This window comes from Sylvia atricapilla, chromosome 3, assembly GCF_009819655.1.
Source record: "Sylvia atricapilla isolate bSylAtr1 chromosome 3, bSylAtr1.pri, whole genome shotgun sequence".
In the NCBI taxonomy this organism is placed as follows: domain Eukaryota; kingdom Metazoa; phylum Chordata; class Aves; order Passeriformes; family Sylviidae; genus Sylvia; species Sylvia atricapilla.
In genome coordinates, this window is record NC_089142.1 from 40,450,309 (window position 1) to 40,473,540 (window position 23,232).

At 43.8% G+C, this 23,232-nt stretch overlaps 1 protein-coding gene across 1 annotated transcript; it reads right to left on the reverse strand.

Annotated features, from left to right (window-relative positions):
- Positions 1-1,576: 1,576 nt before the first annotated feature.
- FAXC (failed axon connections homolog, metaxin like GST domain containing) lies at positions 1,577-22,160 on the reverse strand. The gene is made up of 6 exons (XM_066315177.1): positions 21,720-22,160; positions 21,134-21,269; positions 15,701-15,897; positions 9,937-10,154; positions 4,215-4,331; positions 1,577-2,672 (listed from the first exon to the last, which is right to left on the reverse strand). Exons 1-6 carry the CDS (start codon positions 21,986-21,988, stop codon positions 2,389-2,391), a joined length of 1,221 nt encoding a protein of 406 aa, XP_066171274.1. The 5' UTR covers positions 21,989-22,160; the 3' UTR covers positions 1,577-2,388.
- Between the last annotated feature and the right edge of the window lie 1,072 nt (positions 22,161-23,232).

Sequence of the window (23,232 nt, forward strand, 5' to 3'; positions counted from 1 at the left end):
CACCAAAATTGGTCAGCTCTCACTGCAGTGGCTCCCAAGAGTGAACAGACCTGGGACTTCAGTGCAGACCAAGGTGTCCCTGCTTTCAAAGCCATGGCTAACTCCATGCTACCCCAGAGCAGGCACTTTCCTCTGCACAAGGCACTCCAGGATCCCAGGGTGCAAGCTATTCTTTGAGTGCTGGAGCTATTTCAACCTCCAGACTCTGTACAACTACCAGCAATTAACATCCTAAAGCAGTTGTCTGCCCTAACTGCTCCTAAAACATTTGGTACAACCAACACAATGTAAAAATTTTCTTGAGGCATCCTGATTCATCTAACTGTAAATCACTGAGAAAGTCAAAATTAAAATGGGCCACCAACAAAGTGCAAATACCCAATTTTATATGTATATTTAAAAACACAACAGCTCAGTATGTTTGATATGCTCTCTCTACTAAAATCAACTAATCATGGCCAAGCAACACCAAAGTACATGCTTAATGTCAAAGCTGTGAGTAAATCCAACGGATTTATTTTCATCTCTAATCTGCATTTAGGGAGACACGAACATGAAGCATGTCAGAACCTGTGCAATCATTCTGAGATCCAGATCCACAGATGTGTCAGCAAAGGCAACTTAAATTCAATTCTGGTCATGCTTTCAGTATCTGGATTTCCCCACACACATGGCAGCACTGAGGGAACTGTCCCATCTCACCTCCTCCTGTGCATCAGCTTTAGGGACTGTGCACTGCAAGCCAGCACAGTGCCCAGAGCCCCCTGAAGCACCTTTCTAGGCAGCTATAAAGCATTCAACTGCTTGGGCCAGCATCTTGCAACTACACAGTATCCCATGCCTACTAATACCTCAAACTGCTTTGCAACCTTCATGGGTTTGCTACGTCTGTTGGTAAAGAACACAAAGCACCCACTGCTGAGACACACCAGACTTTTAGCAACAAATCCCATTAACCTTGCCTAGAAACAGCAGATAGCAGCCATAGGCAGGGAGTAAAAACATAGTAATTATTCAAAAACACAGAAGAAATCTGACCAACACACTTTCCAGATGAGCTAACACTGACATCTCCCTCCTGCAAAAAGGTATTCTAGAGCAGTAATTTCAACCTTCTGCAAAGAACAACAAATACTAACCAGCTCCTTTCTGCAGGAATATGTTTTCCTCCATCCTTCCCTGACTGTCTCCAAAGGATCTGGGAGCAGTTCTTTCCTGCAGACCTTGCAATATATGCACCCAAACTATGGGTAGCTATCAAATAAAATTCCCTGAAGCTTCACCAAATCACAGAACCTTTTAGGTTGGGAAAGACCTTTGAGATCATCAAGTCCAAGTGTTAAACCAGCACTACCATGTCCATCACCAAAAAATGTCCCCAAAGTGCCAAATCTACATGGCTTTTAAATACCTCCAGGGGTGGTGACTGGGCAGCCTGTTCCAATGCTTGACAACCCTTTCAGTGAAATTTTCCCCACGTCCAATCCAAACCTCCCCCAGCGCACTTTGAGGCCATTTCTCTTATCCTAGAGCTTGTCACCTGGGAGAAGAGACCAACAACGCCCCCCCCCCCCCCCCCAGCTACCCCCTCCTTTCAGGCAGTTGTAGAGAGTGATAAGGTCTCTCCTGAGCCTCCTTTTCACTAGGCTGAACACCCCCAGCTCCCTCAGCTGTTCTTCACAAGACTTGTGTGCAAAACCTTTCACCAGCTTCACTGTCCGTCTCTGGAGATGCTGCAGCACCTCAATGACTTTCTTGTAGTGAAGGGCCCAGAACAGAACACAGGAGCCAGGCTGCAGCCCCACCACTGCTGAGACAGGGAGACAATCACTGCCCTGGTCCTGCTGGCCACACTATTGCTGCTACAGGCCAGGGTGCTGCATCAATCTCATGCACCTCAGCACACCACTGGCTTAGACTGAGATGGCAGCCAACCAACACTGCCAGGGCCTTTTCCTTACACCATCTATCATTTTCTTCCATGAAAGAAAGCTGTGCCAGTTGTATCTCTTCCATTTTTGTCCTCAACCCATTGCTGTAAAGATAACAGCACAAACCAGTTGTGACAAATGATCCACTTCCCAGAACTTCATCCCACTTGGATGGGGGATCTGTTTTTGAACATGAACAAAAATAGATTTAAAGGTCCTGCTGCCCTCTAGACCTCCAGTGTGCCCACATGTGTTTTAAATGTGTTTACCTTGGTCCACCTGAACAATTACACAAAACGAAATATGGTTGAAATAGTCCAAGCAGTATGTGACAGCTGAATCAAGCACAATGGTCTCTTCCAAAGTGGTATAAACCTCTTCCTGACCTGAAGGAGAAAACAAATCAGAGTGATCCCAAGAAACAACTTATCTGCACAATGGGAGACACTTGCACATATCACTTGCATTGTTCATGATCTCTGTACTCATCCATGTCCACATCTGAGTCAAAGAGGGAGTGTCCAGTGTAATCTGTGTCAGGGGTTTGGGAAATACTGTTCCCTTCCTCATCAAATGTTTCTGTCCTTGAATAAAAACTGAAGTCCTGCAAAGGGGAGTAAGTCTTGCTTGCTTCACTGCTTTCCTCAGATTCATACAGAGTGTTGTCATCATCATGGTGCCATTCTGGCCAAAATTTCCTCCTTATTCTTTCACAATACATAGCAAGGTTAATCAGTTCACCTGCAAAACAACACAACAGACTTCAGTAAATACATCCAGCCAATAATGCTCTAACTCACCTGATGATGCAAAGACACATTAGCTGTGTTTGGAAACAAACAGCATAGGGCCTTTCCAAAGAAATTTCAAAATTCCAAGATGCCATCAATCCTCTTAGCAGCTCTGTTTTTAACTTTAATGTAACCACACACAACAAGAAGGGTTACACAGGAATAAACACAAATGCATGTTCCCACAAAGACCAAAGTAGGTATCCCAAACTCAACTTCTACAAAAAGAAATCAAGACAAGACACTAATACTGTAAAGTTTTTGTAGCAGAACTTTTTGCTTAACTGCAAAGATCAGTTCCTAAAGACAGAATTGGATCTTACAGACGGCACAGTGTGCTTATTGCATACAGTGAATGTGGGGTTTTTCACCACCAGATGGCAGCGTTGTCTGCAACATAAACTCACATTCAACATGGCCACTAGCTCACTCCTACTACTTCCAGCCATAGTATCTTATGCCTTGTTTAAAAATACATATATGCTTACAGAATGCATCATAAAAAAACTCAAAGAAGAAAGAAATAACAGCGTATTAAAGGGGAGGTGCATGTAAAACCTGTACTCATGACAGCATAAGCAGATTGACAGGTACAGAGAATCAACCACATTGCTTAGGTATTTCAATCTATTATCTTCTATTTATTTTCCTTAGAGACAAACTAATTCAACAAGCATAGTAATCTTTCTAGACAGCCATGAGGCCATGAGCCCTTGAGAATTTTACCCGTGATGCCCAGACATGAAGTGGAAAAAATGCATAGCCAATATTTATATCCTCATCTCAAGTGCTCATTATCTGAGGAAAAGAGCAAGTCTGTGCCTCTTAACCACAGGTTTAGCAGAGCTCTCTTGCACAGAGTAGGCTTACAGGTCAGACTCGTTCCTTTCCTTTCCTTTTCCTCCTTAGCACTTCCCATTTTTCATGCTGGATGGTTTTACTATGAAAAGGGATGGAAAGATACTTTAATATCTATATATTCCCACAAAAAAAGAACCAAAAAACCCACAACCCTCTGTGGAGAGGAGGGGTATCAACTCCAATTGATGCAAAAGCAAAGTGACTCTAAACCCAAGCTTTTCTTCCTTGTCTGGCATCTTCAAGAACAGCAAAGGCTGTAATTTCAGTGAGACAGTAGAACTTGCAGTTCTACTACCAAGGAAAGTACTCAGTTCAGCAGAATTTGGCCAATGGCTGTTCTGTTTTCTCATACTTTACCCAGCCTTCACTCCTTAGAGGCTTTAAGGCTTTGCCACGTTAAACAGGGAAAAGATCAAGTACAGAAATAAAAATAATTACTGTGTAGAATATGTAAGAAAAAACAAAGAATTTTAAGAGAAAACAACATTACAGGATATAAATTCTACATCAAAGGCAAGAACAGTCTGCTGAAGTACTGCAGTCTTCAAAATATCTTTCCAAGGTACTCCAAGTTTAAACATGGAAAATGCCACCAAGAGCTTTTAATCAGAGATCACTTAAGCTTTCTTACCTTTGATTAGTCTCTCTGGTCGAGTCCCTGGTAATGTCCACATTGCCTGTGCCAGATGTCCAAAAACAGTGGCATCAACAGTGGAAACAGTTGATCCCATAATGTACTTCTTGTCACCTGTAAATACAACAGCAAATATTTCTTGATTGGATGTCACTTTCCCCCAAATTAAAAAAAAAAAAAAAAAAAAAAAAAAAAAAAAAAAAAAAAAAAAAAAAAAAAATCACAGTTCCACCTTTAGTGTATCTATTTTACTGAAGTGATTTCTATGAAAAGGTTCATTTGTTCAAAGACAGGGATTCCAAAGCTGTTTCTAGGGTTCAGCAGGTGAAATCCATTACTGCAGCTTCCCCTGTGCTCAAGACTTCTGTAATTAGGCCAAGTACAGAGCCACCACTAGCCAAGGAACCTCCTCTGCTCCTCATAGCTGGCAGCACTCACACACTGAACTCGTGCTGCATTTAAAATCTTCTCTGCACCTACAATACGCCTGAAAGCACCATTTTGGCCTTGGTGCAAACCCAAAACTGCTCAACCACAATTCAAAATCGTGAACTTGCTGAAGGAAGCTGATCAGCCTTTACCTGTCATCCATGCAGATCCAGGTTCAATTTACTCATCTGAGCAGCTGGAAAAAGAAAAGTCACACCCAAAGCTTTCCTCTCTCCCTGTTTGTTGAGGATGAAATGGATGCACCTGAAGCAACTGCTCAGAAATAACCTGCATTCTCCAGGAAGAGGACAAAACTGTAGGCAGGAGTGGACGGACAGGTCTTCTCACACACCACCACTGCAGTGCCCTCACCCCCACTGACCCCTGACAGGTAGAAATCAAATAGAGGCATGTCAGGCATGTAGGCACTAAGTGGAAGAGCAGCCCTTTGAGACTGGCCTGGTGCAGTGGAGGGACGTGTCTGCTCCTCACAGCAGCTCTGCTTAACTCTCTGGGCACCCCAAGGTCATGATGGTCCTAAACGGCCACCACAGCAGAAACAGATGGGTAATTAATTAAGACAGGAAAGAAAATACACGTTTCAAAGGCACTGTTTCCAACAAAACATCCACTGTAGACTTGTTTTCCCATCGCAGGCAGGAGACTTGGAACAAAGACCATGCACAGAGCACACAGTGAAACATGATGTATTGCAGAGGTCAGGTTAGCTGGTTGTACTATTCCTGCTCGGCCCGAAGTGCTATAAACTCTGTAAAATGTGGCACGTAATTGAATTCTCAAAATCTAGTTATCCCCAAGACAAATATATCCGTCTCCCCAGGACATTCTTCTGAGCTGCCTGTAATTCACCAGGTTATTCAATGTTAGGTTTATTGAGCATGTCCAGAGGAACTGTCCAGTGTAAATTCCAGTGTACAGTACAAGGAATGCTGCCAATCCCCTGCACAAGAGCACAGTAAAACAGTGCTCAGGAATAGCCAGTAACAATAACATTCTTTGGCCTGTCAGATGTAATTTGAACATGCAGTTAACTCTCCCCAGCTCTTGCACAGTTCCATCAATTCCTTGTTTCAGAATTCTGTACAGAGTAAATGTTGTGTCTTTTTGGTATTTATCTGACACCTAAGCACCCATCAATCTCAAACACAGCTCAGACAGTGGTCCCTAAACCACAGTTATATGCCAGCACTAGGAATTTAGCACCATACAACTGGGTCTCAAGATTCAATCCATAATGATGTTGTGCTGGGAAGAAAATACTGTCATTTCCTCTCGTTCCCCAGGCACAACACCCCACACCTTCAGGTGCACAGAAATGAAGGGCAGAAGAGAAAATAAAAGTTTTATGATGTGGGATCATAAAACTCCAAATCTGGTTTTAAGTCACACTGCACCACAAAACATGAATCTGTGCACACTTTCTCTCACCATTTCCAATCTGTTTTCAAAACTTCCAGTGCAAGTTTAGTCTGGAAGACTTTCTGATAGACCAGGTACCTCTGTGTCTGTTAATCTTTAGGCAAGATTACACAGTGTCTGTCACAGCCAGGCTGCCAGAGCACTGATCATCTCAAACACCTCTCGGAATCCCCTGGCTAATCCAACAGAAATGAAATCACCTGGTCACACTCAACTTGGATCAACTTTGTACTGCCCAGGAATTTGACAGTACACAACTCCACTGTTTACAAATACATGCACCAGAGGATTCAAAAGCAGCTACTTCAACAGCTGGTCAAGAAACCCCAGCAAGAGGCAGGTCTGTGGGACACAGGCCTGCACCCTTCCACAGAGGCAGGTACAGCACTTGCAGGCTGCTACAGGGCACTTAACTAACTTTAGAGGTTCAGATCCTGGTTTGTCCAACCTCTGAGTTTTCAGCTCTGAGGACCCCTATCCTCCCCAAAGCATTAAATGCTTTTCAAAGTCCACTTCAGGAAGCTGCTGGCCTGCAACTCCCTGCTCAAAACCCCCATCTACCAAAGTGCCTGAGAGGCAGACAGCTGAGAAAGCACCAACAGATTAATGGTCACTCACTTGCCTCTTCTAAACAATTACCAGAATGTGTATTTTCATATATTGCTAATTCATGTGCTCATTCTCCACACTTTTTACACTATTACCAGGCAGTAGGAAACTGCTACAATACAAGGAAATTACATTTGCGGTTTAAGGACTGCAGGACAGAAAGAAAGGTGATACCAATGGACAGGCTGATCCATCACAGTGGGATTAGTTCCAATTTCCATGTTTATAAGATCTGGAGGAGTCTGTCAGGGAAGTGGATATAACGGAGATAGAAAAATTATTCTCAGAAATAAAGGGAAAAAACATCAAAGATGTGATTGGGAATGTCAAAATTAATGTAATAAGAACTAGCAGATGAAAAGTTATCATTCTCTGGAATTAAAAGTTCTCTTAGAATTAAAAGTTTTTCTTCTTCCCATGTGAACGGTCCAGTTAAAAAAGGGCAGCATTGAGCTGATATTCCTGATGACTGACACCTATAGTTTGGTATGTGCAGCTATTCTGTACCATAGGAATCATTTTTAAGCTCTTAAGATAACAGCCAAAATCCCAACTGCTTTCTCTTCTGGGAAAACACTTGGGTACATAAATATGGAGCGGACTCTCACAAAGACTGTGCAGGCAGTAAGCTGACTGACTCTTCTCCTTCCCCCTTTGAAACAAGGGAGCCTCTAGTCAGGCTGGAAGTCTTCACCCCACCTTCTGTCTCCATTGCAGGATACTACCTGGAGGCCACACTTACTAGACCCAACCATAAATGGGTGGCTGGTGAAAACATGAGCATACAATGTTAACAAAAATAAAGGCAGTTACAGAAAAGTAGACAAACTCTCCGATAATCAAAAGGGAAAATATAATGATTCATGTAACTGCACACTGACTAATCTGAAGTGCATTTCAGAAGGGAAGATGAAAAATATGTACAATACTAAGCTGGTAATGTAATAAAATAACAGAAATACAGCAAATGCCCATCAAGGCTTTTTGAAATACACAGTCACATTCTCAACAACAATCTGGAATTAAGAAGAGAAACTCTGCTGCTAACATATGTATAATACAATAAAAAAACTGATAACGTGAAGAAATGCTTGAGGATTTCCAGTGTATTTTCCACAAAAGCCAGAGACTGATTATAGCATTTACCTTCACAGGGAGATGACCCAAGCCACCAGGAAGGGAGAAAGAAGTAGGAAGAGCATCTCTCTGCAGGCTAGAATTGAACAAACTCTCATTTGAAACTAGTCCAATTTTGAACAGATGTAGCTAGTGACTAACATCTGTCAGCAAAACGGGGTGACACCTCCAGCTGCTGAAATCTCATAATTAGAACTGGAAGGCTTTTAGAAAGCCATCCCCAAGCCAGCAAAAAGGCAAAGGCCTCAAGACAGCAGTCAAGCAGTCTGGTCCACATAGATCTGTCTGGATGATTAAATGATCCCTTTGAACTTGAAATCTTACAAATCTGAGTGTCAGTATGCACTCCAGAGAAACAAGCAAGTCAAGATACTTTTACAGGTACATGGTTTTAGTTTTCTCTTGAAGGTTCTGTCTCCTCTTGGCAGACAGGGATAACTTTAGCACAGACATATCCACTGCCACTCCTTTCAGACTGACAGAGTTCTCTAGCCAGATCCGGGGGCTTTTGCTGAGCTATTAAATCACAGACTGAACTTGCTCCAGCTCCTGTCCCAACCCCACTCCTCCTTGTGATGAGTATGGAGCCATGCAGTACCAGTCTCAAAACCACAGCACCCATAGTCCCACAGAGGAGAGCACCTGAAGACGGCCACAGATCTGCAGCAGGTATGACCAGATCTCCTTTTTCTAAAATGAATTGCTCCTTCCCTTCCTCCCTCGCAAAGAAAAGGGACCTCTTAATCTTCTAACAACAGATTTTCCCTGAAGAGGCACTAGACTAGATAATTGCTTCTGTTAACAAACAAAATGCAGCCTAAGAAAGTGCTGTCAAAAGAGGAGCTGTCAACAAATCTTGCCCATTGTGTCCATGCACTTCATGGGTTTTTCCCTGTCTTGTTCCCAATCCAGCAACTCAACAAGTTTGTTACGGGAAACTCTACATCTGGGTCCACTGCAAATACCTTTCTTTCCAAAACAGGTAGGAAGTCCAGAATCATGTTTTTTCCTTCCTTTTCTTAGCAAGCATTCAACTTCTGCCTTCTGCTGGGCTCTCTCCAGCTTGTTCCTTTCATCCACTCCAAAATTGTCTCTTTACAGCATATGTAGTGTGTCCCTCCCCCTGGAGCACAAGGCAGAGGTCCTCCACTCAGACACCTCTTTAAAGCAATTCTTACAGGGAACAACACACAGATAGCATCTCTGTTGGTTTTTCTCTTGGTTTCTCACACAAGAGAGACATAAGGTCAAGGAAAGTGACAACCTGCATCACAGCAATTCCTCACACTACACAGATGCACAATATGCTTAGCTCTCAATGGAGCAGAAGGCAAGAAGCACAGCGCAGAACAGTTCCAGTGAATATTTCAACCTGAGCCACACAACAGGAGGTGGGATGAAGACTTCCAGCCTGACTAGAGGTTCCCCTGTTTCAAAGGGGATAGCAGATTCTAGCTAAGTAATTCTAGCTAAGTGAAGTCAGTCTTAAGACTAATTGTATGGGATCCACCCAAGACAATCAAGAATCTTAAGCACACCTACTTTGACAGCACAGAATCATCTCTTACTGGGAACTTTGAATAAAGCTGCTGACACCAACCAAACACAACAAAGTTCAGCTCATCAAAATAACAGCTGCAAAGGGTTTTCAAATGGCAGCCTAATAACAATCTGTCAAACTGCCACAAATAAAAAACAGGAAAGTAAATACAACCAGAAAATAAAAAATGAAGCACACACACCCCAGCCCCCCAAAAAAGCTATAAATAAGAAATTTCATTTGCAGAACTAAACACTACATTTTCCTAATTTCATATCACTAAATGCTCTTCCAGAACAGCAGGCCACATTTTGCTACTCTACACACACATACTGTGCTCAGAGAAGGAAACCTCTTAGCCTCTAGACACACACTTTGGAAGCAAACAGTGGGATAAGAAACAGTATCTCTGCCAGAGCAAGGAAGGCACTAAGTGACAGCCTCTAGCTTCTGGCAAAATGAGATTATTGGTGTGTGATCAAGCTGTCAGGAAGCGCCGGAGGTCAATTCCACCCTGTGCAGAGAGGGGCTGTGAGCAGAGCAGCGTAACTCGCTGTGCCTTACCCAGGAGGCCGGCCAGAGTCCGCATGTCCTTCTCCATCAGTGTGTACATCTCCTCCTCTGAGAAGCGCCCGATGCCATGGCCGTACATTTCCCGCTTCACGATTCCTTTGGTCAGATGGCAAAAGATCCACTTCAGCAAGTCGCTGAAGGGGCCAAAAAGCGAAACCATCTTTTGTGTCTCATGAAGATTCTCCACCCACTGGCAATAAGCTAAAGTCCTAGAAGGAGGCAGAAACAAGTTATAGCAGTCTAATCCCCAGAGAGCCCAACACCACCCTGCAGAGGCTCGCATAGAGGTCAGGCAGGTGAGTGCTCACTGCCCTGATGGAGAGGCAGCTTCCATACACAGCAGACTCTGAGGCACACCAGTGCCAGCAGAGAAAAACCACTATACAGTACTTAGGCACACTGCCCAGTTCTCATTCGCTCATTAAATCATGACTCACTTCAGGAGAAAACAAGATTCGTGTTCAAATATAAAGTAAAAGCTACAAAATTCTGCTAAACTCGTGTAACAAAACACAGTGCCAAGCAGATTTATTAGCTAAGGACAACTCACTGCACAGACCTGGGCAAAACAACAACAAAACAGCCCCCTAAAAATCAATCTTTCTCACCAAACTTTCTTCTTTCTATACTGCGGACACTTAGGCAAGCAGTAACTTTACTGCAGTATAAATACTGAAGCAGTAATTTTTCAGAAGATTTCTCCTAGGAAACTAAGAATAACATGATCTTTTAAAAATAAGATATAAAAAATTAAGAAGTAATGGTTATTGGGCTGGTTTTCTCCTGTACTCTTTCCTGTCTTCAAAATGATGATTTTATGAGAGACTAAAGGACTCTGCTGCCTTCCATGCTTTATTGAAAGGCAAATAATATTCTTTTAAAACGTCTTTTTATAAAATTTTCTCTCATCAGCCTAAAATTTTGTTTCCCACATGATTTTTGTCCTTTATTAATATTATAGGCAAACATATCTTGATTTGTTGCTCCAGAAACTTATGAAAAAAGAAACATTAACTTTTTAATATCCAGCATCTTCAGAAATTACAAATAAACCAAAAAGACCATATATGTGAACTTCTGTCACCAAGTCCAAGGATTGTTGGACAAATGGCTAAAGACATCTCAAAGCAGACAAGATAATACTTAGGAAGCCTACAGGATCTCAGAAACACTGGGAATTGAAACACATACTCCAATCCAAGCCATTCCAAGACTTCATTGTTTTAGCTTGGAATATGACTTCTGTTTTATCATTGCACATATTTCCAACTCCACATATTTCCTTAGTGCTGGTATGATTCACCTAATTCAAGAAAGGAAAGAAAAAAAACCCCCAAAAAACAAAAACCACTAGTATCTCCTGGAGAACTCCTGTGACTTCTTTTGATAACATACATTTTATTGAACTCACACTGTCCACTGCAGTTCAATGCCTTCTGCTCTAGCTGGTTTTACTGAAGTCAGTAACAGCAAGGTGTGAACAAGTTTTGCTGCAAATGTATAAACAGGGCAGAACCAAAATGCACCTGCTCAGCTACTGATGGCTTTGACCCTCAACAGTTTGCTCCACAACCTTTGGCACTGTATAATTACAGTCTGGAAGAGGCAGAAATCAGACCAGGGGTCTAATGACCAGGACAGCAATGGAGAACTACACAGGATTTAGGTAATCCTGCTTAGGCTAAACTGTCAAGCACAAATCTTAAGATGCCTGTTTGTCTCTTTGAATGAGCAGAATTGTTACATGTCTCAAATCTCAAATTTACATGGGCAATGAAGGCAGCTAAATAGACAATCATGCAGTTCACTTCCAAAATATTATGGTTCTGAGTAGAAAAAACAAGGAAAAAAGTAGGCGCCAATTCAGGGAAGAGTTAAAAACTTTTAAACTCGCTTTACAAGCACTCTGTTAAAAGAATTCTATTCAAGGGTTCATTAATTTGTGTTTTCTACCAAAATATGCTTCTCAGCATTTAATTTCACCCATCATTCCTCTATTCAGACTACATTAGTGGAGTACTATCAATATTACAAAAGGTTAGGAAATGCCAGAAATTGGGTAGTCTACATAAGCTCCTTCAAGCACAGCATAACCATACATTTCCCACTAGAGTAAGTATTCATGGGATGACATAATTATTTCAAATATTGGCCTGAACAGAGCACTTTGGGAAACATTACCATTCACATTTGTGCCAGCACATCTGTAGAGTCTTAGAGTATAAATAAAACAACAATGCATTAAAGAGCAATGCTGTGGGGGTGAAGTAAATCTGAAGTCTAAATGTAACAGCAGCTTTGGCCTCAATACACAAATCCGGGGAGGAGATGAAAAAAGTGACTCATCAACAGCAACTTGCCTGATTATCCCAAAACTATCTGAACTTCAAGGCAAGGGGAAGGCATTCACAAGGATGTGAACAGGAGGCTGGTTATTTTTCCTACCTGAACCTGTGCAGACTAGAATTTCTTGATATACAAAAGGATTATAACAAATTCATTCCACCATCAGCTGTAGAAACCCCACCTCCTGTGCAACTTCTCGGAGCAACTGGCTTTTAAGCCACCAGCGGCACTCAAGCCTCATCACTGTTAGCAATAGGAGAGATGCTGCTCTTAAAATTGGCCTGATGTATTTAAACATATTTACATTATAAAAGTATTTTATGTTTCACATCTGACAAGTCTGAATACTGACCAAAGTCAGATTCATCCGTATTCTTGCATCATGTTCTTCCTGTACTTCAAGCATTCATATGATGCTTTCTTCTTGAAAGATAAAACATGTATTTGCAAGTGTATACATATATACACACACATTTATGAATCACTACAGCTGTGTTTGACAATACAGCTCAACCAATCTAATGGGTTAACCTGCTTAAGCCGAATATTCAAGGCTTTATGTTCTCACTAAGCACATTAGTGTCACTGACCTAAGATCCGCCTCCTGAGATGGAAGTGACAGAAAGCAGCTCACAGTGACTGCTTGCCCTACAGGCACCAGGAGCTGCCTGGCCTGAATCCCAGCAGTGTTGTCAAGCCCAGCATGCCAGTTCCAGAAGGAAGTGAGAATCAGACCTGTCTTAACCAGAGGTCCGATCCCACAAATGTGCTGCAGTTACACCAAAAATCCAGCGTATTCCCCAAAGGTGCCTGTGGGTGCCTCATGGTTTCTGGGGGCCCATGGGTCACTGCAGGCAGCAGTGGAGGTAACTCAGAGCAAGCCTACAGCAGATGACTGAGGTCTGCACTGGATCCAGGACCAAGGGTGAGAGTCACAAAATTATTCCATTTTCATCTCTTCACTGCTGGCTCACCTCAACACCCATTCAGCTCAGAGGACTATTTTTTCTTTTGCCAACTAAACATAGCAAAAGCCTAATGGCTTACTCCATTCTCTAGGGATTGGAGCTCCAACACCAGCTCCAAATCAGTTTGTGCATCTTAGAGTGTAACCCCAGCACAGGAATAGGCACGCTCACATGTCTTCCTGCCTGAGCCCTGCCAGGTGCCCCAGCCCAGGGCAGAGAGACAGTGTCCAAACACAGAGGTTCTCAACAGCCCTGCACTGCTCTCAACTCCAGCCAGAGCAGCCGCTTCCACAGGTAAGAGACACTAACTGCTGAAGATGAGCCACTGCCTTGGCAAAACTAAACATTTCTGGAGGAAATGCTGATCATGCACTAGGATTAGCTCCACCCCGAGACAGCACACCACAGGATGTACTTTTCTTTGTCTGATAAATGTGCTACAGTATTACTAATTTATGATAAAGCTACTTTGCATGCTGCTGGCAATGAAACAGTAGGAGTCACATTATGTATCCCTGCTTTGGAGGCTTGGTTTTATACACCTCATTCTGCAGAAAGGCAATCACTGTTTCAAATTCTTCACCGTGGGACACAAGGACACCAAGAAAAAAACCCTAAGGTTCTGGTGGGAAGTGGGCAGGTTCAGGGACAGATGTGAAGGGATCCCACAACCACAGATGCAATGCTGTCAAGGAGAAATATGGTCCTACATACTGAAAAATCTGGTTTTACTTTGGTCTAAGTAGAGGACGGTCAAAGTTGTCCTCCTGGAATTAGAGCATTACAACTCCACCTCATGGCTCAGGCTTTGCCTACTACAAGAGATATGCAAGGTATAATCTCACCAACATACCAAGCCTCTGGTACAACCAGAGGGACATACAGTAAGATTTACAGCTGGACTTTTTACTGCACTGCAGCAAGAACACGTCTTGGAGGAACTCAGCTGTGTGACTCCTCGGGAAAGGCAACATAGGCAGGCATGTACATCTCTGTTCTTGATGTACCTTTGTCCACCTGATTTAATGGCCCTCCTCTGGGCCAGTGCCTGAATTTGCAATACCTGTCTTCCACACTTCCACACTGTGTCATGTCCAGCAGTGCCCAGCCAGCTCCAGGAGAGCCTGGATGGATGGACAACAGCTTCACAGAAGAAAGCACTTTGTAACTGAGACACAACAGCAGTATAAGCCTGCCATCAGTAATGATACATTTAACGCAGTTAAACCTATGAACCACGAAACACCTGACACTAAGGCAAGAAGATGAAGCATTAGAGGACTAAAAGGCTTCATCCTCCCTTTGGCAGCTGTAATAACTGAGGGTGGGAAAATGAACCAAAAAATGGTTAATTTACAGGCTGCCTGTACCATGTTTGGGAAGCTATGACTGCAGATGGGTATAACTGGTGAAGATCACACTTCTTGGAAGGCAGATATTTAATTTCTAAACCAAATCACTTCAATCTGCTAATTACTGAGTGCTAAAATTGTTCTCAGGAGACACTAAAAATTATTTTAAGAACTTTACGTACACATATTGCTGCTGATCTTTGATCAAAACGTGACAGAAAAAGCAGGTAAATGCATTCAATTTAAAAATCACACATTGTTTTGAAGAAAATATGTGCAACACAAATGCAAAATTTAGTGTAGCAAGGACTTAAATATATAGTAGAAAGCAAACTATTGGGAGAAAGCCTTGTGCCTGCTAAGGCAGAAAATGCAGCATCCAAGATGCATATCCACCTGATGCCCCTATGCCCAAATTGCAAAGGGCACTTAGAAAAGACTAAAACATAAAGCACAGAGGAAATCGCAGGTATTATTTTCAAAGGCATCAGTAAAATGCAGAAAGTACCAGAAAGGTTCTATTTCTATTTTCCATTCATATGCATACTTCAGCTTCTCAGGATATTGTGACTAATACTGTACACCATCAATTGGCAGTACTGTCAACAAAATATATCAACAGGAGTATCCTGTGTTACAGGAGAGGCAATGATCCATATCACTCACACATAATTAACATCACTAAGAGTAAGAAAACAATATTCTGGATTCAACACAAACACTGGCTTCATTCCTCTACACCCCCCAAAACCACAAATATATTCAGCCACCTCGATCTTTTGGTCTTTATTAACAAGGCTACCCCTATACAGAAGTCACATTGAACAGAGGAGCCTCCCATTGCTGCTTCCTTCTACAAAACTGCAATCAAAGGCCCTGACTTTACCTTGCTTATACAGCACAACTTTTCAAGGGAATTATCCCTGGCACATACCACCATACACATAAAGGAGCAGCAGCTTCCTAGGATGAAGAGAGTTGTGAAGTTAATAATTGGGTACCCAAGATTTCTGCAAGAGAAAAGAAGCATTCATGTGGAGGCCCAAGCTCAGGGACACATCTGACAGCACAAGCACACAGCAAGCTTACCAGTACAGGTGCTCCTCCACCATTTTGGTCACAGCTCTGGAAACAGCCCTTTCATGCGGACCAAGGTGTTTATTTAAATTCACGCCAAGTTTCTCTTCCAAAAAGTCAATAATGAACTCGGTGCCAGATACCTTCTTGTGATTGTATTCAATCCAAGGCATTTTCCCTTGAGGGGAAAGTTTTCCATCAAAATAGTTCTAAGGAAAAAAAAATTAAGTAAATAAACAAATATCCAGACAAAAAAAAAGCCCTTCAGGTTCTGCTTCAATGAGAATAAATATTTTTCAATAATTTTCGGTGTTTTTAAAGAAACAAGTCCACAAATCCAACAAATTTTTTTTTAATTAACACTCTAGAGTAGCAGTGGTTATTCAATCACAGCAGCAGCTTTACCCTACATAACAATTCCAATAAAATTATTTCCAGGCTCTGCAAGATGTTCCATGCCTTTATGCTGAATATATATATTATTTATAATATATAATATTACTTAAATTGTATTTAATATAATATTACTTATTACTTATATATATATATATATATAATATTACTTAAATTGTATTATTTATTATTTAAATACCTGGGTTATTTAAGGGTTGGAGATGCTCAGATTTCCCAGAAGACTGGGCCTGTTATTCTAAACAAGTTTTAAATCACAGGACTCACAACTAAATTCAGTTCCTGCACACATCTGCACTTTTCATATTAAAAGTACCTTAAAAAATAAATTCACTACCCAACTCAGACAGCTGCATGGACAAAACACATACATATAAACAAGCATATATGAAAGGCATATAATTCTCTTCTGAGCAGAAGAATAATCTACTTTCAGCAGCTTCAAAACTTAACAAATCTCAGACATTTACACTCCAGTTACAACTGGGTCTCCCAAGAGCCCAGCACAGCAGAGCACAACACTACTGCACTGCTGAATACTGCTACACCTACTCAGCACAGCACTCCCACAGAAGCAGCAATGTGTTTTCCCCATGACCAGGCAGAACACACAGATTAGAGAATTTCCATCTCATGTAACAAGCATGAGATGAAGTGCTGGCTGCCAAAACATGATCAGGCATTTGTCTTCAATTCTCTTACTCCTGATGGCAGAGACACAAGGCATAACCTTTTTCCTTTCCTGTGATTCCCATCCTCACATCCTGTTATTTAGTGAATGAAAACTCCTAGCACAGAAAACTGAACAGTAAAGGCTCTGCACTCAATCTCTGGCAGTCACCCCAAGCATTTCAGGACCCAGCTCCTAATTGCTAAAGGCTTAGGCTTTGGAGTTCTGGATTGATCTGTTTGGGTCTCAAGTATTTACCCGTCCTGCATCCACTTAAGATGGATTAAGGGGCTCTGGCAGCAAGGAGCATACACCAGAACATGCCTCCGCTCAGTCTGACAGTGCCAGCATCCTGCCTGCCACTCCAAAGGCAGATGTGCAGTGCACAAGGATCACGCTGCCATTCCCCAAGGCTCTTCCCTTCCGGATGAAAACAAATGGGTAACACTTCTGGGAAACAATGTCTGCTGGCTGTAGCCTCTTCCAGGGTTTGTGCCCAAACAAAGAGCATGGTAGGGTCGCTGGATGGTGTCATATCCCACCCACCACACCCCTGTGTGGGTGAATAATGCACCTGGATCCCTCCCACCCACACGTGTGGGTGACACGGGGACCAATTCCATGGCACAAGCTCTAAAGTCACCCGAACGTCTGAAACTGAAAGGAGAGCACTGCCCTGTCCTTCCACCTTCTGAGACCTTTCCTTTATCAAAAATGGTCTTTCAGCACTGAAACTAACTGACACATTTCCCTATTTTTTCACTATGACTTTATTACAGAAGCACAAGTTTTTCCTGGAACTACACAGAGTGTTTAGCAGATCCTGAGCATTGCTGGCTTAATCTTCATTAAGCCCTTCCATCAAGGTATTTCCCTTCTTGTGCACAAACACTGGTGGTTTTCAGAAGCTACTAGACTCAAAGATGTGCATATTACATCTTGCAATTACTGCAGTCCATACCATTTGCAACCCAGAAAAAAGCAAGTTGTTTATTACTCAGCTTCTTCAAGCCCATATATCTAATACAAATACATTGCCAAAAAAAGATTTTTGTGTTTCATTACTTACAGTTTATCAAACAAAATAGGAAATATCTTTCAGTGACCTGAGAAAACCTTAGTCTCTTGAGAAATCTGTTATACTGTTCTCGTATCCACTGCTCTCAGACATTTTTAGGCTTGAAACCTTTGTATCCTTACAGTTGATACTAATTGCTATCAAATATTTATCAATTTTCCACTCAAAAATTGTTCCAGCTGCTAAGCAGGAAACAGCTATGGTATTAATAAAAACCAAAAGCAAACCAAAAGAATATCCCTTTTCATTCACAGTACATTAAGTGCCTGCAGAGCAACAATAACAATAGCTCTACAGAACTTCATTTATAACGAATTTATAAAAAGAATGGCACGAAGTATTTCTAGGGTAATTTTACAGTACTATGCAGAATAAATTGTATTTCACATTTTCAATTACTCCTAGTTATGATTTTACGTTTACTCATGTCTTTTCCTAAGGAGGCTGCCATTTCCTCAGACCTGGCATGAAAACAGCACATTCCAGCTGTGCTAATTATTTATCAGATTACATAAGGGTTCAGCTCTTCACATTCTTGAGGAAATCAAGGAGTACCCAAAAGATCTTGATGAGCACACAGAAAAGGGCACTTTCAAAGCAAACTGCACCAAGAAAAGCATCAAATGTTTTGAAAACCCAGCTAGGGATTATGACAGCCCAGCTGGGGTGGGGCTGCCCAAATCATTTTTCATGGAAACTCACACATAGAGAGGCAGATTCAAGAAAACATAAGCGCATGACAATAGCGCATGTATTGGGAGAAATTCAGGTGAGAGTAATGTAGGAATATGTCACTCCAACCCTCACATGCCATTAAAGCATGTTGTGTAACACGAAGCACAGTCAACAGTCTGATGCTACAATAAACACAAGGAATCAAAAGTGTAAAAGCAGTCTGAGCATCTCACTGTCTTCTCTTCACTCCATTTCATAACCCTCCCTTCAAAGCAGTCCCTCTCCAGCAAGGTGATGACCACAGCAGGTCTCCTGGGATGACCACCAGCTGCCTGCCACCTGCAGTGCTTCTCCATCATGGCCCCTGACAGTGTGCAGGGAATCAAGGTGTTTCCCTCTGGATGCTGCTGCAGCCCCCTACACACCCACCCTGCTGCTGCCAGGCAGCCATCAGATGCCTCTGTCACCTACAGCATCCTAAGGGTAACACAAGCCATCAGAGAACAAAATAGAAGTCTACAGGCAGAGTATAAGAAACTCCAGGCAAGAACAGTGCCCCCTTCAGCTCCCCTCCTGCTAAATCCCACAGAAGCATTCATACTTTGCTCCACCTGCCAGAGCCTAATGCAGCACCATATTCCTAACACAAGGACAGGAACAGCATCTTCCAGAAAAAAGAGCTGTGTCCTCAGCTCATAAGCCCAGCTCCACCAAACTTACCTCTAAAACCCTTCAGAGCATGTGAAAGCCATCATGGCTAAAAGCCCCAACCTGGTGTTTCCAGCACCTGCAGGACCCACTCCTGCTCCTGCAAAATGGCACACGGATCATGTGGGGAACCAAGCTGAGTTAAAACCAAATAAACTCAAATGCCATGGCTCTAGCTAAGCCAGCTCAGCCTGAGCTGCCACAGAAAAGCATGTGCAGGAAGGGACAAGAAGAAGCAGCTGAAGGTAGGAATGTTGATGCTTTTAGTGTACTCACAGCTAGTGAGTAGGGATAGAGATACATACAACACCCAAAAGCAATGCTGACCTTCTATACAAAAAACAAAGAGGGGAAGAGCCCTCTGGAAATTCCTCTCCCCAAAAAGAGAAAAGAGAGTGTGATTTCTGACCAGTATGAGCTCTCTAAACAACTCCATCCTAAATCACACAAATACTGTGTTATCTTTCAAAAGTGACCATGTGTCCTGTCACAACCATCTTTAATAATGCAGCTTGCTTTGCTCCACCAGAACAAACGTGACCATCACAAACCTTTGAATTGCATCACCTGTCATTAGAAAGAAAACAATCTCACCAAGAGAGTCATCCCCTCAAACGTGCAATTTCCAAATTATTTTGAGAAAAGCAATCAGCACAATGTCCTCCTGCTCCAAGGACATGTTTAGAATCTTGCAAGTTCAGTAAACCTAAATGAGGAAAATTCATCTCACAGGATGAGAATCTTCCTCTCTAGCACTCCCAAGATTCAAATACTGCTGAATTGTAAGAAAACATTAAACTGAGGCTTTTAAAGAATTAAGCAAAATATACTGATCAGACTTTCTTTCTCTTCCAATGTAAATGAGTTTAGCCACATATGAAGCTAAATATCAACTGTAAATGTGCTTAAAAAAAGTTGTAATACGGTTGGTTTTCTGCTATACAACATTTGACTTATACAAAACATTCTTCCTAACACCTCAGTACGGAGTAAAATGCCTAACTTAGATTACTTGAGAAAAAACAGGGGGAGACGAAAAAAGGAAAAAAGGAAAAAAACTCCAAACACTTCTTCTACCTAAGATCTTAGCTGCATACACCATCACTATTTTTATCATCTTAAAGGCATTCAATGCTTAACACACACAAAAAATGGAAACCATCCCATGTCTCAAAGAGCCTGTGTGCTGTACAGCTTTCCAACACCACAACAAGATGTGTGCCACATCTGCAGCATCCCAACTCCACCTCGATGCTAACAGGGAAGACCGTGAGAGTCAAGTCTCTGCTCTCACAGCTTTCATTCACTCGAGTAGCTCAGGCTTCATTCCCTGCAGGAAGATGGCAAGGGATGCACCCAACCACAGTCAAGGAGCAGTATTCAGGACTTCTAAAAGCAATCCTGTCTCACTTCACTGGGGAGGAAGCATCAGCCAAGGGAGGTGAAGCAAAAGGTAAGCACTTCTTCCCAAGAAAGCATCAGAGATAAGGCTTCCAGAAAAACAAGAAGCTGCAGCTGTCTAATCTTGGTGTCTTTAGCATGGTGAAATTCAAGGATCAAACAGTATTCTGCTTTAGTTTTGGGGTGTTATTTAGCATTATATAAACTCCAGACTATTCTCCCACTTCAGCATTTCCAGCCAAGTTAACTTTAAAGATTGATTTAGCTTTGCCAGTTAAATCTATAGCTGTTCCAGATAATCTTATTCAAGTCATATATTTAAAGGCTGTACACCAAATTTAATTGGAGACAAAAAAGTGTTGGCATACCCACCTAGCTGTAGGTGTATGTTTACATCTCCCTGGGTGAGACAGACTGGAGGGATGAGAGGCAGGATGCCCATTTCACGTACTTTCACGCAATTACAGAGAGCTGCAAGGTAAAGGCAAACTGCACCACGTACCTGGTAGGGTAAATCAGCCATCCTTAAGTATGTCTCCATTTTTAGGCAGAACGGGGATAAACTCGGAACGCCATTCCTAGGCCTTGAAAACTGATGCAGTATGATCGCATCTTTTGAATCGAGCTCTTCCTCTTTCCTGTAAAAAAAAAAAATAAAAACAGAATAAAAAAAATAATAAAAAAAAAACAAACCGGACAGGTGCATGATTGCATTATACATCAGTACAACGGACAAAGGAGAAGCCCTGGCAACACACTCGTCATCCCTTAAGGGGCTGCTGCAGGTTTTGGCTGCCCAGGTCCGGAGGCAGCGAGAGGGCCCAGCCTGGGCCACCTGTGGGGGCAAGCGCGGAGCCGCCTCCTGCGCTGCCGCAAAGGGCGAACGGGGGAGAACGGGGGAAACGGTGGGAAAAGAAAGGCAAATGGCAAAAGCACGGCGAAGCAGAGACCCCAACCCGCCGGCCCTCGCCAACCTGACCCCGCAGGTGTAAGCGGCTCCGAGCGCCGCCCCGGCGCCGCGGGGAGCGCCCTTGTCCGGCAGCGCCGCAGCCTCCGCGCCGCCCCCGCCCGGCGGCCCGCAGCCTCACCGAATGGCCAGCAGCTCGTGGAGCAGGTACGCGGCGGCGGCCAGCAGGGCTCCGCCCGTCAGGTACAGCGTCTTCTTCCACCAGGAGTCGGAGCCCAGCGCCGCCATGGTGCCGCCGCCGCCCGACAGCGGGAAGGCGACGATCTCGCCCCCATAGAAGGCGGGCGGCGGCTCCTCGGGCCCCGCGCACCAGCCCAGCGACAGGCTGCGGTTGCGGCTCAGGTCCGCCACGCAGGAGCGCGGCGCCGCCAGGCCCACCCCCCACAGCATCCTGCGCCCGGCTCCCGCATCCCCCGCCGCGGAGCCGCCGAGCCCCCTGCCCTGCGCTGCCCTGCCCTGCCCAGCCCAGCCCTGCCCAGCCGGGCCCTGCCCAGCCCGGTCCTGCCGGGCCCAGCCCGGCCCCGCGGCGGGGAAGGGCCGCGCCGCACTGGGCGGCTCCGGCGGCTCCCTCGGCCGGCGCTGCGCGGCTGCGCGACCGGGCTGAGGAGGGAGGGGATGGGGAGGAGAAGGAGGGGATGGGGTGGACCGGACCGGGCCGGGTGTGTCCTGCCCTGCCCTTGAGGAGTCCCCCGGGCCCGGCAGCCGCTGTCCAGAATTGAGGGCTGGGAGTTGCCGTGCACCCTCGGGGGGTTGCGTGTGAGCCTGCCCTGGTAAAATGCCCGCGGTCCGAGCATCGCCGCGCTGCTCCTGGAGGAACAGGACAGCCTCGTGTTCACCCTGTATTTGGGACAAAAAAAAACCATCCCCCGCTCCCCCCCGCCCCCCGCCCGGTGCCTGGCTGCAGCTGAGCATTGCCACGCTGTATGGCGCGGCGATTTTCTTCTTATTGTTCTGGTGCTCGATGAGGTGACTGAGGAAAACACTGTCAGCAGAAAGGGAAGCAAAATGGCTTCAGGGCAAATCCATTGGCCCGCAAGGTCGTGAGATTTTAGTGGCACTGAGGGTCCCACCATTCCCTGGTCTCCAGCCTCCCTGCTGCAGTAGGATCTTTGGGTACCCCATGATGGCATGAGCAGGACTTCACCTACGTTCTGCCAAATATCCTCAGCTCTGCGTATCACACCGACCCCAAAACAGTGCCCATTGTTGTTTGAGTAATACCACTGCCTAAATAGTCCTTTGTCAAATGCTGTGGTGTGTACATAGCTGTTCCAAAATGCTCCAACAAGTTGGATATATTATGCCATCAGGCGAGAAAAATTACCTTATCACAAATGGACCAACTTTCAGTGTTCAGGAGGGACACAGATGAAGTCTGTGGCCAGGACTTTGTAGATGCTTTAGCTCAAGATATGGGACAGATGGGACAAAGGAGGTCAATGAGGAAGAGGAGGTCCCTGAGCAAACTCATGAAGTTCAGAACCATACAGTGACTTCTCCTAGTGCCAGCAGTGGCCAGTTTTGCATCTAATTTTGCTGTGCAACATCAGTAAGAGAAACTTGAAGCTGTCAGGAGGGGTTTAGGTTGGATGTTAGGGAAAGGTTCTTCATCCAGAGAGTGTTTGGACACTCAA

What these genes read in the sequence shown, in the direction of transcription:
- FAXC (XM_066315177.1), bottom strand. Translation starts at nt 21,988, where the DNA reads ATGCTGTGGGGGGTGGGCCTGGCGGCGCCGCGCTCCTGCGTGGCGGAC. An exon ending in TGGCTGATTTACCCTACCAG is followed by an intron (nt 15,898 to 21,133) that starts GTACGTGGTGCA and finishes TTTTTTCCTTAG; the next exon opens with AACTATTTTGATGGAAAACT. An exon ending in GTGGAGGAGCACCTGTACTG is followed by an intron (nt 10,155 to 15,700) that starts GTAAGCTTGCTG and finishes GCCTCCTTCTAG; the next exon opens with GACTTTAGCTTATTGCCAGT.